The 18000-nt window shown below is 46.8% G+C and overlaps 1 protein-coding gene across 1 annotated transcript; it reads right to left on the bottom strand.

Moving 5' to 3' along the window:
- Positions 1 to 68: 68 nt before the first annotated feature.
- Positions 69 to 9546, bottom strand: tmem33 (transmembrane protein 33). Its single transcript, XM_056599958.1, has 9 exons — positions 9475 to 9546; positions 8983 to 9180; positions 7914 to 7994; positions 6925 to 7019; positions 5841 to 6028; positions 5341 to 5408; positions 4439 to 4572; positions 1772 to 1855; positions 69 to 1334 (listed from the first exon to the last, which is right to left on the bottom strand). Exons 3-9 carry the CDS (start codon positions 7965 to 7967, stop codon positions 1205 to 1207), a joined length of 753 nt encoding a protein of 250 aa, XP_056455933.1. The 5' UTR covers positions 7968 to 7994; positions 8983 to 9180; positions 9475 to 9546; the 3' UTR covers positions 69 to 1204.
- Between the last annotated feature and the right edge of the window lie 8454 nt (positions 9547 to 18000).

The raw sequence follows: 18000 nt of genomic DNA, 5'->3' as shown, positions 1-18000 counted from the left end.
AAAAAAAATCTATAAATAAGAAAATATATACTTATAATAAGAAATAAAAAAGAATATCAGACTCCGAACTAAAGGGAAACATCTTCCTCCATATTCCAATGATTTGATTTTAAAGGTACAGGTTTGGTGCAAAAGTTTCACATTAATTCACGTTGAAGTTAGACTCGAGTTAGATCGAAACATGTCACGCATTCTGAATCATTCTTATTTAATCTTAATATTTTATTCATTTAAGGAATTATTATTACTATCTACAAACATAGAATTTTGAATACGCAAATAAATACATTTAACATGTCAAAAAATCAGAACATGCGGTACTCCAGGAAGCGACACTAGCAGGAAGCGGATGAACGAATCAGAGTTCAGACGGGGAGGTTCAGCCGCGATGCGATTGGCCGCTCACATTCACTCCCGGAACCCCAAACATGGAAATAGTGGATAATTCAGCGCAACTCGTGTACAATAGACCTTCAAATTTAAAATACATGTTACTTATCAAGACACACCTACCTACCCCAACCGATGCAGCTAAACTTAAGTTAATGGCAATTATTAGAAGTTTAATAGCACAAGTAGTAAGACATCATAAAATCCAAATGTTATACAGAAAAAAATGAATAGAAATATCTCCCCCCCCCCCCCTCCTCATCCATGCGGCCTATCGGAGTGCGGTGTGAAAAAAACGCCACGCAACCGTCAATAATCTCAGAGCGCTACCGTGGCAACGGCCAGCAGACATCACATAAATAAGACCATGGTACCGAGGGGCGGAGCTACAGCCTCAGCACGACGTAGCTCCTCCCACCCCAGGGACAGACCACGCCCTTCCAGGCGTCACAGCCGATTGGGGGGGCGGGGCATGGGGAGGAAGGGGGGAGGGGCAAAGAGGCAAGTCCGGATGTAAGATTATATAAACAGAAAATAAAAATAAAAATGAAAAAGAGACAGCAAGACGGCTCAGTGCTAGCAGGCCGGACGTCGTCGGCAACCGTACGTGGAGAGAGATAGAGGGAGAAGCAGGGAAAAAATAAAAAATGGGGTGGACATTCAGAGAACGTTTTCTTCTGTTGGCATGGTAACGTCTGTTCCTCCCCTCCCCGAGTTTGAGCCTGGTCCCTCTCGGCGGGCCGGGGGGGGCGGCCCAAGAAGTTTAAAACCAAAACAAAGGAGTGTGGGGTGGGGGGTGGGGGGTGGGGGGGGCTCAGACCCCGGTGGGCGCCAGGCGGCTGACGAAGGCGATGCTGCTCAGACACATCTTCCTGAAGAAGGCGGGGCAGGTGGGCTTCATGATGAAGTGCTCCAGGAGGACGCGCAGCTCCGTGAACAGGGTGCTGGGGGGGGGGGGGGGGGGGAGAACAACGTACGTTACACAGATAGAAGAGTGTACGATACACAAAGGGGATCAGACAGACAGACGTATACAGTGCACGGAAGAACTAAAACGGACTACTAAGGTAGAAACAGATAAACGTCAAGATGAACGCGTGAACCAACAGATTAGTGGATAAGAGTAGAGATGACCGTGGACAACGTACAAAACAGATAAACATGTTTGATACAGATAAACCAATAAACATACAGGTCAGCATGCAGACAGCCACGAACACCCACCGCTCTCGCTGTGCTAGGAGTTAACGGCCTAGAGTTAAAGAGGTTAGGCGTTGGCGGGCTAAGCGTTGGCGGGCTAAGCGTTGGCGGGCTAAGCGTTGGCGGGCTAAGCGTTGGCGGGCTAAGCGTTGGCTGGCTAAGCGTTGGCGGGCTAGCTTACCGGCAGTAGGGGTTCCTCCTGGACGTGTAGCGCAGGCTGAGGAACCGGTAGTAGATGAAGGGCTGCAGCATACTGCCCTGACCACTGGAGAGAGACAAGAACATTAACCCTGACCACTGGAGAGACAAGAACATTAACCCTGAACACTGGAGAGAGACAAGAACAATAACCCTCACCCCTGGAGAGAGACAAGAACAATAACCCTCACCCCTGGAGAGAGACAAGAACATTAACCCTCACCCCTGGAGAGAGACAAGAACATTAACCCTGACCACTGGAGAGAGACAAGAACATTAACCCTGACCACCGGAGAGAGACAGTCAACATTAACAAGAGCAGCGGTAACTATTTCAGGAGGAGCATATTGAGAGCAGTAAAACGTTTACATTCAGCAGACGCTTTTATCCAGGGCGACTTACAATAAGTCAATTTGTCAGAAGAAGAAACAAAATATCGCTGTCGGTACAGTCAGGATGTTCATATAACATTCTTACTGTACGCAGTTAATGTGTACCTAAATTGTATGCACTTAATTCGTACATTACGTGCCAGGACGTACAACATACAATAAGTGCCTACATGAAGTTCCAGTTCTTCAAACCGACTAGCACCTCACTGGCTCACATTCAGAACACACTTTCACACAACAAGATCAGGCTCAGAGCTGCTGGCATCAAGGCCCACATTCATTAGCTTCTACAGGGGTTGACACTAAGGTTTCAAAAGCACTTGCCCATCGGGCAAGTACAGGTCAGGTTCAACTTGCCCGAATGTAATGTTCACTTGCCCAAATTATAATCAGAATCGTGAACGGGCCTCTTTTTGCCAGGCACCCGGCCTGGTTTTGGGGGGGGCTCAGAAAAATCATCCTAGCTCAGAGACTGAAGCTGAATGTTAGCTTCCACACATGTTGTGTTTAAAAAATAACAAACTTCTCTTTGTTTACTTATTTATCGAGCGGTCACATCGTGCCATGAAGTGATTTCAGTCCACCGTTGCAACCTATTAAAGCTATCGCCAAGTTATATGTAGACCTGCATGATTTGATGCAAATGTACTTAACTAAATGTCAGAGGTAGTAGCAAAGATATGTATTTTTTAACTTTCAAGTTTCTTGTAGCTCCAACTATCACAATCGCGTTTCTAGTTGGGTTGTCAGTCACGATACTGGATTTTCTAACTTCAACACTATTCCTGGAAAATGATCGATATTCTATACCATTTTCGATATCAGGGGAAAAGTTTTTTTCAGGAAAGAACATACCCAAAGTAAATAGATTATATCTCCACAACTGCAAGGGCCATAATGTCATCTTTGGGCCAAAAGAAAGATTGTTGTGCATGTGAAATATTTAATGGGGATAATACTTGGTTAAAGTGAATAAAGCCATGGAACACAGCATAAGTGGAAGATAACATTTCCACCTGAAATAATTATCAGTATCAGTTGGTCGTTATCAGTTGGGAGCGCTGTCTTACTATGAGACACAAATAAAGGTAGATATCTTACAATTTTGACACTTGACACCTCTATTTAAAGTTCAGGGCAATCGAATGCACCAAGCCAAACACTCGCAAATAAATATATGGCCACTAGATTGCGCTGAAGAATATGTTTTATGATTGAAGGCAATTTACCTATTTCCTATTTCCTAAGAAACCTTCTCTTATTCATTGATTGAAAACAACATGTAAAGTTGCAAAATTTGGCCCAGATACTGGATAATCTGTTTATAGTGGTTTTATTCGATCAGAATCAACTTTGTGGACAACGATCACAAAGGTAATACTTCATTTTTGGTTGTTAAAAGAAAAGGGGACGTTTCTTCTTAAGTTGTTATTTGCGAGTTTTAGTCACAGAATGATATGGTTTGGACTGTTGGAATAAGTGGAGGCTCAGCTTTCATGTAATATATACAGTAGTTTGTGAGGGTCCAATTTCGTGAAAAAGATCGCTATTGCTGTGTGCATGTGCACAGTTATGAAACCCAAAACCGTGTTCTTGACTTTCCTTGATAATTTGCCTCAATCCAAAGTACTTCCAAACTGCACTCCTCCATCACTACTCCATTTAACTTCTACCTAAACCGTTCGCGGAGGTGCTGCACTTGAGATGCTAGCTGTGTTGGCTAACCTTTAGCGAATCACTGCCAGAGACCGCACTGCGAGTGAGTGACAGAAGGCGGGGCTATATTCGCACTGAAGCGATGCGTGTCTGTTAACTCGCTTTCCGAGAGAAGAGAAGACAGCTCGCTGATCAATTGCAAATACTTCTATTTTGTGTGGTTTACCGGAACAAAAGGTTGTTCTGCAGTTTCTAAAAACATTTGAATAAATAGCTTTTATATTAACATCCACCCAAAATCCACTTGCCCGTTCGGGCAACCAGAAAAAATCTCAACCTGCCCAAACATTTTTTTTACTTGCCCCGGGCAAGCGGGCAACCGTTAGTGTCAACCCCTGCTTCTACTAGCCTGGAGAATATCAACAGTCCTACATACTGGTGCTACAAAAAACTGACCAGACTAATTGAGTTATGGTCCATTATAACAATACTATCAAGATGATTGCGTTTCAATAGAACATTTAAAGCCAGATGTCCCAAAGTGCTCCCCAGTAATCTAAGGAGGAGGATAATGATAGCAGGAGCTGGCCAGCGGTCCCTACCTGAAGAGCATGAAGACGGTGGCGGGCATCAGGAAGATCTCGTTACAGGCGATGAACTTCAGGATATTCTGCTGGTTGGCCGTCAGCTTGTCCAGGAAGTTCCTTATGAAGCCGAGGCTGGTGGGGCCCACGGACTGCAGGGACCAGGACACACTCAGTAAGACCCTCAGAACAACCAGGACACCCTCAGAACAACCAGGACACACTCAGTAAGACCCCCAGAACAACCAGGACACACTCAGTAAGACAAGCCAGGACACACTCAGTAAGACCCCCAGAACAACCAGGACACACTCAGTAATACTTAAACCAGGACACACTCAGTAAGACTCAGACCAGGACACACTCAGTAAGACTTAAACCAAGACACACTCAATAAGACCGTAGTCAACCCAGGACACACTCAGTAAGACTCAAACCAGGACACACTCAGTAAGACTTAAACCAAGACACACTCAATAAGACCGTAGTCAACCCAGGACACACTCAGTAAGACTCAAACCAGGACACACTCAATAAGACCTTAGTCAGACAGGGACACACTAGCTTGTGGTGCTGTGAATTCTACTTCCAACTAAACTGACGTATTGACAAACAAAATGGCCGGTTTGTGACCCCATCCCGCCACTGCATTGGGTTCCATCTCCGCAGTGAGAGCAGTCCTCCTACTAGTCCAACCTGTCCCCTTCAACACAGCGCGGCATGCTGCCAACAACCTCGTTAACGACGGCAGTAACGAACCTACGACCCGTCATTGGAGCCCTTGGTTAGACATGACCGTCAAACTTGGTGACCACACCCTGCTGGCTTCAGTTGTAGTACATCAGGGCCTTGCTGGTGCGTGTTCTACATCACGCTAGTGCTATAGGGCGATGTTGGTGCTCGGTAGGGGGTGGACTTACGTCGAGGACCTTCTTGGTGTAGGTGGTGGCGTGGAGTAGAGAGAAGAGGAAGACTGGGAAGATGCTCACTGGGAACTCTGGTTAAGGATCTAGCAGAGTGGCTCGACACAAATCGTACAGATGCATGATGGGTAGATCTCCTACCCAGTGGGCCGTAGCAAGTGGTGGGCTGACCCCTTATACGTGTTGACGAAACCCAGATTTACATATTTAGGGCATTTAGCAGACGCCGTTACCCAAAGAGACTTACAACAAGTACATTTGTGACCTTGTAGCGGGTTAGACTAAATTTAATGATGGGGTGCCAGTATACCCGTATACAACACAGATAGCTAGGATAAGATGCTACACAACTTAGTACAATATTCATGTGCCAGGACGTACAGTTGAACTCTGAACAAGTGAGTCTTTTGCAGAAGCTGCGGAGCAACTCTCCTCATGTAAACACTACAAGCTCAGCTACTGCTGCTGAGGCGGGCTGGGTGGAGCAGGGAGGATACTGGTGATGGGGTAGGAGTTGACCAGGATGAGGGAGTACAGCAGGTAGTGGCAGCTGTCCTCCTGAAGCGCCTGGGACAGGAAGGCCCGGCTCAGCTGGAAGTGGGGCAGCCGCTGATGCAGCCGCAGGGCGCTGGTCAGGGCGTTGGCCAGCAGGGCGCGCTGGTAGAAGTTAGCCGCCGCGTGCGCCCTGCAAGACACACACACACACACAGGGTTGATTATGGTTGCACGTTCACGCAACTACCACGCAGATTCTTTGATGAAGTCCTGAACCTTTATGGTTCTACGTCAGGTTTTAGTAAGCTGACCAATCACAGCCCCTCACCTCGACGGAAGTTTACAATATTTTGGAGGCAAACGTCAGGCCCTTGCGGTGGATGCAAGGAGGGTGCGCAAGGACGTAAGCAGTCCGTAACCCCCTCTTGTACGTGAACGTGGGACCATAGTCAGCCCTTTAGAGTATGTAAATAAGTCTAAACGTCTTCCAGGTCCTATCTTCCAGTCTTTGTCCACCTGGTTCAGTCGGCTGACCCACACACTGATAACCCCCGCCCAGCCAACCCTTCAGCACGTCACCGGGGGTCTCAGTTCAGCTGATGCCGCCGCACTGGGTTACGCCCAACCCTCCTCCACAAAGGTCAGCTCCGTCTCCCCTGCACAGTCCCAGGTCAAGTCTAAGAACCCCCACCATTAGGACTAGAGACGTTCCCATAACATTTGTTCCTTCCCGATACCGATTCCTGATCTTGAGTATAGTCCGAGCTTGATCATTTACATTCATAATCTATGATTATAATAATACAGTTGGATCCTTGGAGTTAAGGGTCCATGCATCTATGCTTTTCTGACTTGGTAGCTCCAACGCACGTAGGTTAACGAACGCAGCATAACACTGCACTGTTTGTGAAGTTCTCTGTGTAGTAAATGAGCTAGTATCTGTATCGGATCGGCACATAAACTTGCGTACTCGCATTACCCAATGCTGCATTTTCGGCGGAATTCATGCTACTGGCATAGATATCAGAACAACTTTACCAAGGACCATGTCCCCCCCCCCCCCGCCCCCCGGGGCCCCAGACGTACCCAAGCAGCGGCAGGATGAACATGACGGAGCAGTAGACGGTGAACAGCCGGGACAGCCACATGGCCGTCTCCAGCTTGTTGCTCAGCAGGAATTGCTGCGGAGGAAAAAGTTCAGCGATTCAAAGGAGAGAAGAGGACCATCCCAACACATCCTGTCCCCCAGGACAGTGAAGGAGTTAGGCATCGTCATTACTGGGTGAGGTGTGTTAATGGAGTGATGCCTTTTAACGAAAGAGTGAGGTGTAGGGTTTGTTAATGAAGGAGTGAGATAAGATGGCCCAGTTCAGGCTCAAGATAACACTCACACCCCAACAGTTATATCTGCCTTAAAGATGACTTCAGCCCGTAACATCACATTCAGGAACAGCTTTCTGATCAATACCATGTTTGAAGGAAATGGAAAGCAATATTGTCTAAAATACATCAGTTTACTATACATGACAATTCCCGATCGACATCTATTAATGTTTCCTATCTACGCACAATCCTGTCAGTCAGGGCTGTCAGTGACGCTGCTAATAGAGGTTCTAGAGAGGTTTAATAGAGGTTCTATCGAGAGATTGTACAGAGTGGTTCTATAGGGATTATATAGAGGTTATAGCTACTGCTGCTACATGCAGACTAAAGGACGGGTTCTATGGACAGGTTCTACAGAGCAGTTCTAAAAATAGGTTAAATGTAGAATCTAGAGCGGTTTATTAGAAGTTCTAGAGTTTTGAGAGCGGTTCTATAGAGGGATCCTAGAGAAGTTCTATAGAAGGGTTCCTAGGGAGGTTCTATAGAGGTTATATAGAAGGGTTCCTAGAGAGGTTCTACAGAGAGGTTATATAGAAGGGTTCCTAGAGAGGTCCTATAGAGGGGTTCTATAGAAGGGTTCCTAGAGAGGTCCTAGAAAGGCTCTATTGAGCGGCTCTATAGAGAGGTTCTATAGAGGGGTCCTAGAGAGGTTCTATAGAGCGGTTCTTTGGATGTAGGAGGGCCCCACTCACCAGGGGCCCTGTGCGTGGGGCCGGGGGCGGGGTCTGCTGGTCGGTGTCGGACATCTTCGGAGGATTAACGTCTTTGTTTTGCTGTAGGAAAAAGAAAACACGGATCAGCACCTCCTTAAGAGACCGTCCTGTTGCCTCACTTTGCTCTAACCCCTTCCCCATTGACCCCTTCACACACACACAGGCCCTCACCCCTTCACCATTCACCCCCAGGCCCTCACCCCTCCACAAACATAGGGTCTCACCACTTCACACACACAGGGACTCACCCCTTCCCTTCACGATTCACCCCTTCACACACACACACACACCGGATCTCACCCCTTCACACACACAGGGTCTCACCCCTTCACACACACAGGGTCTCACCCCCTCACACAAACAGGCTCTCACCCCTCCGCACACACAGGGTCTCACCCCTTCGCACACACAGGGTCTCACCCCTTCGCACACACAGGGTCTCACCCCTTCGCACACACAGGGTCTCACCCCCTCACACACACAGGCTCTCTCCCCTCCACACACACAGGGACTCACCCCTTCACACACACAGGGTCTCGTCTCACCCCATCACACACACAGGGTCTTACCCCTTCACACACACACACACACACACACACACACACACACACACACACACACACACACACACACACACACACACACACACACACACACACACACACACACACACACACACACACACACACACACACACTAGCACATTAGCTGCTGCAATACTAGCAGAGCCCAGTGGCCAGGCTGCATTAGCACTAGCATTAGCACTCACTAGCACTAGCACCTTAGCTGCAGCACCACTAGCAGAGCCCAGTGCACAGGCTACACTAGCACTAGTATTAGCATTAGCACTAGCGCTGAACCAGCAGGATGTCTAGAATATTCTCGCCAGTGCTAGCTCAGCATGCTAACATGTTAGCCGTGTTGTAGCTAGTCGCTCAGGTAACGCGGAGCGTCCCGGGAGGAGACCGCCCGAAGAGCCGCTCAACGGGCGGGGAACACGGTGGCACCGGGCTACATGTTCACGGAATAAGACTTTAAAGCCACTTACGGGCTGAATGAGCGGATGAATGATCCTCCGGTGGGCTCGTGATGACGGCGTTCAGAGTCCCACGGTGCTCCGGTGAAACGATCAGCTGACCTCCTCTCGATCCCGAAGGGAATTACTATCGCGATACTTACGCGCTGCACTGCTTCAGTTGGATTTCACAATCCATGTAGTCCGATGGTCTTGTCGTTGTAATCAGGGCTGTAGTGGTCAAATTAGAGGTGGGTAAACTATGAATTTTTGATCAGACCGACCTCGACACAACGCAACGCAACGCAAAGTGTTGCGACTCTGTAAGGCTAGCCTGGCTATATTCCATTATGTTATCAATTAAAGTCATATTAAATCAATCAATGACAGTCAATGAATGTGTTTGTAGTTTATTCAAGTTATTCAAATTTCAACAGTAAAGAAAAGTATGTGTAGATTAAGAACTATCTATCTATGGCATGGGTGTATGTGTGTGCATTATATGCATGCTTTTCACAGTAGTACCCAGAGGGCCTCCTTGTCCTCCACGTCGTATGGAAAGCCAAGAAGGCCACAATCCGGACCTAGATTGGCGCGGTAAAAGTGCAAAACCGTACGGAATCCGTACGGTTTCCGTACGGTTTTGCAAGAATTCCGTACGGAATCCGTACGGAATCCGTACGGTTTCCGTACGGATTCCGTACGGTTTTGAATGACTAATAGCCGCGGCTATTAGTCATTCACTCCGGCTATTAGTTATTCACTCCGGCTATTAGGTATGCAGAACGAGCCCCTCCCCTTCTTTGCTTGACCACTAAGTTTGAAGGCTGTCTAACCAATCAGTGAAGAGAAAGACCAGACTAAAGTAACGCATTGTCGAAACTAGAGCTGCAGTGCCTCCATGTTTCGCCGTAACATAAGGCTGTGTTGTCTTTACTAGTTTCACTACAATGTAATGACCACCACTAGCTAGTGGAAAATATATTTGTGTCTAGTACAGTGATATATTTTTATATGTTAGGCTATATATTGAGATGGCAGTGTGCGAAATACCCATCATTATTCGGGGATGCCCTCATCCCCAGATTGTTCGCGATATGCAGTAGCCAGCTCGGCCATAACATTACAATATTTCATGGATGCAAGCAAGCCAAGACAATCGATCTATATCTATAGCCTACATGACAACACACACACACACACACACACACACACACACACACACACACACACACACACACACACACACACACACACACACACACACACACACACACACACACACACACACACACACACACACACACAGGGGCGGCCCCAGCACATTTGGCGCTCTAGGCGAGGGGGGGGGGGGGTATGAAGCGATTGTTGAGGGGGGGGGGGGTAAGAAGCGATTGTTGACGGGGGGGGGGGGGGGTATGAAGCGATTGTTGACGGGGGGGGGGGGGCGATTGTTGACGGGGAGACGTGGCCAATAAGTTGTTGTTGTTGTTTTTTTTCGGGCGCATTTTATATTTTGCGCTCCCCCTCTAGATGGCGCTCTAGGCGGCCGCCCCTGCACACACACACACACACACACACACACACACACACACACACACACACACACACACACACACACACACACACACACACACACACATTAAGCACACTGGTAAAGCAATAGGAGCCTGCATTGGCTAAAGTTGTTGGGATGCACCTTATTTTATAACAGGGAGGGGCAAAGTTGTGCATTACAATGCAAACACGACAATAATTGGCACCGTTCTTGCGCACTCAGAAGAACATGCAGTAGGACCGATCTTGTGACATTATTTAACCATCCATCTACAGCTAATACGATCAGACAGATACATCATTGATCACATAAAAGCCCACAACAAGCCCAACATCACCACGGCAGGTGCGCTCTCTCTCGCACATTCACACAATCACTCCAACTTCTCCAACTCCAAGGCAAGGCTGTTTCACTAAGACCACAAACAACCACAACTAACCAGCCTACATATCCACAATAATGCACAACAATCAGTTCTATACATTGCGTCTATCTTCTGTTTGGTGCACATGGCTAATTTGCATAGTTTGCACCGGACTGTCGGCTCCGCTTGTCAAAAAAATAGAACGTATTTGTGAATAAATGCTTTGAATTCTGAATACTGGACCTGGTGAGCTTGAATAGGCTAACTTTAAGTGACCTTTAGTGAGATGGCCTAAAACGGAATACAAATTAATTATTCTAGGACATATAGGCTTTCAGGATCAATTCAGAGGTTCAACTGTTCGGGATTCATTTTGCTTAGCCAGTGAAAGTGACCAGCTGTAGATTCCGCACTGTTAAAAATACTTCACTACAAGTAGGCTATAAGTCCTCCAAATAATTCAGCAGAATTGCATTACTGCCACACGCATAGGCAGCATTAGTCATTATGCGCCAAAATGGTCCCTGCCAGTGTTTTTCTATTCTGATGTTTGTGGATGAATCTTTCAGCTACAGCTTTGTTACATTTCCTTGCGATGGTTTGCTAGTTTAACTATACAGCAATAAATCAAATGATGCAAGATGATGTGTCCGTTGCGTGGCTGTCATGTGAGAGCCGTATACGCATTTTAAAAACACCTGTAATCAGCGTGACTATGACTTTCCGAGCGGATCATGGGGGGCTCTTCAATCATTTATTTTTCAGGATTTTCTCCCGTCATCCTCCAGTTTATTGCAAACATCTGGAGATAAGTCGGTTTAATGGTGGTTGTTTGTGGTCTTAGTGAAACAGCCTTGCCTTGGAGTTGGAGAAGTTGGAGTGATTGTGTGAATGTGCGAGAGAGAGCGCACCTGCCGTGGTGATGTTGGGCTTGTTGTGGGCTTTTATGTGATCAATGATGTATCTGTCTGATCGTATTAGCTGTAGATGGATGGTTAAATAATGTCACAAGATCGGTCCTACTGCATGTTCTTCTGAGTGCGCAAGAACGGTGCCAATTATTGTCGTGTTTGCATTGTAATGCACAACTTTGCCCCTCCCTGTTATAAAATAAGGTGCATCCCAACAACTTTAGCCAATGCAGGCTCCTATTGCTTTACCAGTGTGCTTAATGTGTGTGTGTGTGTGTGTGTGTGTGTGTGTGTGTGTGTGTGTGTGTGTGTGTGTGTGTGTGCAGGGGCGGCCGCCTAGAGCGCCATCTAGAGGGGGAGCGAAAAATATAAAATGCGCCCGAAAAAAAAAAAAACTTATTGGCCACGTCTCCCCGTCAACAATCGCCCCCTAATACGATCTGTCTGATCGTATTAGCTGTAGATGGATGGTTAAATAATGTCACAAGATCGGTCCTACTGCATGTTCTTCTGAGTGCGCAAGAACGGTGCCAATTATTGTCGTGTTTGCATTGTAATGCACAACTTTGCCCCTCCCTGTTATAAAATAAGGTGCATCCCAACAACTTTAGCCAATGCAGGCTCCTATTGCTTTACCAGTGTGCTTAATGTGTGTGTGTGTGTGTGTGTGTGTGTGTGTGTGTGTGTGTGTGTGTGTGTGTGTGTGTGTGTGTGTGTGTGTGTGTGTGTGTGCAGGGGCGGCCGCCTAGAGCGCCATCTAGAGGGGGAGCGCAAAATATAAAATGCGCCCGAAAAAAAACAAAAAAAAAACTTATTGGCCACGTCTCCCCGTCAACAATCGCCCCCTAATACGATCTGTCTGATCGTATTAGCTGTAGATGGATGGTTAAATAATGTCACAAGATCGGTCCTACTGCATGTTCTTCTGAGTGCGCAAGAACGGTGCCAATTATTGTCGTGTTTGCATTGTAATGCACAACTTTGCCCCTCCCTGTTATAAAATAAGGTGCATCCCAACAACTTTAGCCAATGCAGGCTCCTATTGCTTTACCAGTGTGCTTAATGTGTGTGTGTGTGTGTGTGTGTGTGTGTGTGTGTGTGTGTGTGTGTGTGTGTGTGTGTGTGTGTGTGTGTGTGTGTGTGCAGGGGCGGCCGCCTAGAGCGCCATCTAGAGGGGGAGCGCAAAATATAAAATGCGCCCGAAAAAAAAAAAAAAAAAAAACCTTATTGGCCACGTCTCCCCGTCAACAATCCCCCCCCCCCCCCCACCCCCGTCAACAATCGCTTCATACCCCCCCCCCCCCCCCCCCCCGTCAACAATCGCTTCACTTCACCCCCCCCCGTCAACGATCGCTCCATACCCCCCTCCCCCCCCCTCGCCTAGAGCGCCAAATGTGCTGGGGCCGCCCCTGTGTGTGTGTGTGTGTGTGTGTGTGTGTGTGTGTGTGTGTGTGTGTGTGTGTGTGTGTGTGTGTGTGTGTGTGTGTGTGTGTGTGTGTGTGTGTGTGTGTTTGTTTTCATGTAGGCTATAGATATAGATCGATTGTCTTGGCTTGCTTGCATCCATGAAATATTGTAATGTTATGGCCGAGCTGGCTACTGCATATCGCGAACAATCTGGGGATGAGGGCATCCCCGAATAATGATGGGTATTTCGCACACTGCCATCTCAATATATAGCCTAACATATACAAATATATCACTGTACTAGACACAAATATATTTTCCACGAGCTAGTGGTGGTCATTACATTGTAGTGAAACTAGTAAAGACAACACAGCCTTATGTTACGGCGAAACATGGAGGCACTGCAGCTCTAGTTTCGACAATGCGTTACTTTAGTCTGGTCTTTCTCTTCACTGATTGGTTAGACAGCCTTCAAACTTAGTGGTCAAGCAAAGAAGGGGAGGGGCTCGTTCTGCATACCTAATAGCCGGAGTGAATAACTAATAGCCGGAGTGAATGACTAATAGCCGCGGCTATTAGTCATTCAAAACCGTACGGAATTCTTGCAAAACCGTACGGAAACCGTACGGAATCCGTACGGTTTTGCACTTTTACCGCGCCAATCTAGGTCCGGATTGTGGCCTTCTTGGCTTTCCATACGTCAGGTCCTGCCTTGCAGGGGCGTGTTCTGGAGTTCATGGCTCCCCTGTGCTTCACCAGCCAGGACTTCACATACGTGTGGGATTGAACTTTGTGGTGGCTGAGTGGTGGGCCATTCAGTTGAATAAACATCAAGGACGACACTGTGACCAAGTGCAGACTGCATCTCAGGGGGCACACTATGATGTTCATTAAGCTGAACCCCCTCTCACACTCAGCAGTGCTAACTGGAATGAGATGGTCGATATTCAGGAGTGGTGCAAGGTTTTCTGGAATGATGCTTGAGTTATCCTTAAAATCCCTATAGCCTTCAAGAATTTTTCTGTCATCAAGTCTGAACCTTTGGGCAAGTTGTTTCTACTTGGATTCCCCATACTGCTCCTAGGGAACAGGCCAGTTTGCTGGGAAAATAACTTTAAAGAAAATAAATAATAAAATAAAAATATTTAAAATATATAAAATACAAATATTTATAAATATTTATATTTTTATTGGTTTAACCGCCAACCGCCCAAATTTAATTAAAATATATTTTTTTGACGCGTCATCCGCCCGATCCACGGTTCAGCCGCGGAGTCCACGGCTGCAACCGCCAACCTCGCATCTCCAAATTGAGGCTAACATAGCGACCAAGCTATAGCGAAGTTGATACGCCGAAACCGGAGTTTAATATGGATAGTAAAACTCTGACTGACTTTCACTCATTTTGACGTGGGCAGTACACGGATAGCATGACTACGCATTGGCCAATCTGAATGCTCGTAGTCACTTAATAGTTCGTCAAGTAAAATTGATTTATAAATCACAAAAACAACTCATGTGAATTGATCATCTTCAGTCTTACTTTGTACTTGAGGCCTTTTTCGGGCATCTGTTGGAGTTGGAGCACTCGAAGATCTCTTCAAAAATCGCCTGATATCCATGGCTAATTAATGACAGGTAGGCAGGCATGATAATCCACAACGCGCAGGGCCATGTGTTTACATACTTCCTGTTTACATATTTTCCTGGATCCTGATTGGTGTCGCTGCCGCAGCCGCAAGGCACTGATTGGAGGGTCACAGACCATAATAGCATAGGCCTACAGCGCAGATGAAAATGATTCAGATTACAGCGTTTATTTGTTCAACAATATGAAACCTTGTTTTAGGTGTTTTAAAATGATGCTGAATTTATTTCCGATTATTCCAACGGCAGAATACAAGGCACAGGGAACTTTGAGGTGCGTAAACGCTATTTAGAGGTGCGTAAACGCTATTTCCTCAATTCCAGAGGTGCGTAAACGGCGTTTACGTGCGTTTAAGCCCAGTTTAGACCAAAGATTCACCTTGCAACGGCTTGCAACTCGCAACTCCTTGCAACGCCTTGCAACGCCTTGCAACGAGACGGGCTGCGACGTTCTAAAACTGGGCAGTTCACACTGGCTGCAACGCGCTGCAACGGGCTGCGACGCTAGGTGGTTTCCATAGCAACTGTGAACGCTCTGGCACATGCTGAGAGCCGCAACATCATCATTTGCGTAGGTTAGGTTAGATTAGTTAGGTTTGCGATTAGTTAGGTTTGCAATTAGTTGTATTTTTATTTTACTTGAGAGTAGGCTAGAGTTAATATGTCTTGTCAGTCATTCTCCACTACATCTGCATTGGAGTAAATAGCTGGAGCTTACAGTTAGTTTAGATTACCCGTTGTTGGATACATTGCATTTTCCGGTCATTTGTCGTCCTCAAATCTGTATGTGCACACAATTATTCATGTCTGCGATCATCACAGAGTCCACAAGCAGCAGGTCGCAATTCCCGATGGGTCACAAATTGTGACAGCAGACCGTCGAAATCTGCGACCACACTGTAAATGCGGGGAAAATGAGTCAAACTCCAACCAAATGTTTTCAGGTCATTTGTCGTCCTCATATTTGTATTTGGACACAATTATTCATGTCTGCGATCATCACAGAGTCCACAAGCAGCAGGTCGCAATCCCCGACGGGTCACAATTCATGACAGCAGACCGTCGAAATCTGCGACCACACTGTAAATGCGGGGAAAATGAGTCAAACCCCAACCAAGTGTTTTCAGGTCATTTGTCGTCCTCATATCTGTATTTGGACACAATTATTCGTGTCTGCGATCATCACAGAGTCCACAAGCAACGCAGGTCGCAATCAACGATGCCACAATCAATATAGCGCACCGTCGAATTCTGCGCCCACACTGTAAATGCAGGAAAAATTAGACAAACCCCAACCAAATCTTTTCAGGTCATTTGTCGTCCTCATATCTGTATTTGGACACAATTATTCGTCGTAGAATTCAGCAAGATTAAAAGTGCAAATACATCAACAAAATACGACAGTACGGTACCGGGACGGAGTAAGGCCGTGAAGTACAAGTTGTTCTGTGCTGTGATTGGCTGAAGAGGAATAGTTAAATCGCCGCGTTCTAAAACTGGACCTTGCGATTTGACATGTTCAATCTCTGGCGACTCCTTGCAACGCCTTGCGACGCCTTGCAACGGCTTGCAACGGCTTGCAACGACCCGTTCACACCGCCCCTGCGACGTTCTAAAACCGTCTCGTTGCAAGCCCTTGCAAGCCGTTGCAAGGTGAATCTTTCCACTACAGCCCTGGGGCCTCATGTACTAAGACTTGCGTGGATTTCATACTGAAACTTGGCGTACGCCAAAACCCAGAAACTGTCTTACGCACAAATAAATTCAGATGTATCAAAGTGTGCGAACGCATGGATCCAAGCACGTTTCTTTTGTACATCTCGATCAACGTGGAATTGAGCGCACATGCCGAGGTGCCAAACTCCTCCCTGTCCACGCCCTCATTTAAATATGCAATTTCATTTAAATAGGCCTCTGGACCTGAGATTCACCTCTTAATCCGATCACCTGGCACCATGAACAGAGGCAAAAAACGAAACTTCACGGAGTCTGAGCTCGAGATTTTGCTCCACGAGGTAGAAATGCGCAAGCATATGCTATTGGAACCCTGTCAACAGGGATAAATGCAAAACAAAAGAGAAGTGAGTGGGAGTGTGTTTGCGAGGCCGTCAATGCAGTGGGGTCTCAGCAGCGCACACACTCTGAAATTAAAAAAAAGTGGTCAGACCTCAAGGTGGAGGTGAAGCGGAGGGTTTCTGCCCACCGCCGAAGCGTGACCGCAACAGGTGGGGGGACGGGAGTGGGGGAACTCTCCCCCTTCGATTTGAGAGTGGCCGCTTTGATCGGTGACACAGCTCTCACCGGAGTGGTGGGAGCCCATGAAGGGGACGCCGATCATCCCCAAGGTAAATATGCTGAAGTCATAAATGCTGTAATTATACTGATCATACAATTGGCTGCTTGCAATACACATAAGTCGTGCGTAAATTTGGATGCCAGGATATTAAAGACTTTGACTCGTGTTTATTAACTTAAATTTTTTATTTTTGAATAGACAAGCAAGGAGAGGGCACGGATTGCTCCGTCGGCCCCGGCGTCTCCTCCGTCGTATAGTATACATGTATATATAATAACAAAGAACTGTTTGTCACTGCGTAAACTACAGGTGGAAAGTATTCCTGTCCAGAGTTTAGATTTTATATATTTATTTTAACGCACACCTGTCATTTTGTAGGACTGCCACAAGAGGGCGGCCGAGCGCTGTTGTAGACATGACTATGGTACCCTGCGGACATGTTTCTTATTTTTCTCTGCGTGTGTGTGTGTGTGTGTGTGTGTGTGTGTGTGTGTGTGTGTGTGTGTGTGTGTGTGTGTGTGTGTGTGTGTGTGTGTGTGTGTGTGTGTGTGTGTGTGTGTGTGTGTGTGTGTGCGCGTGTGCGTGCGTGCGTGTGTGTGTGTGTGAGGAGAACACGAATCGTCCAACGGGACTGGGACCATCCATATAGGATGTAGGCCTAACCACAGCTCCCAACAGAAGATACACACTCAAGCCTCTATAGCCTCGATGATAACTATCGGTTGATGCTCCTCGATGCATATATTTATGTATGAATAGCCTGCTACACGTATAGGCCTATACTTGAATCAAGCACAGATTCATCTTAACATAATAAAATAATGTCTCTGGACCCTGAATACATTGTTTTGTACACATATATCGTTCA

The sequence above is a fragment of the Gadus chalcogrammus genome, chromosome 10 (assembly GCF_026213295.1).
Source record: "Gadus chalcogrammus isolate NIFS_2021 chromosome 10, NIFS_Gcha_1.0, whole genome shotgun sequence".
NCBI lineage: Eukaryota > Metazoa > Chordata > Actinopteri > Gadiformes > Gadidae > Gadus > Gadus chalcogrammus.
Note: the sequence above shows the minus strand (reverse complement) of the source record. Positions and strands in the feature narration are given on the sequence as shown.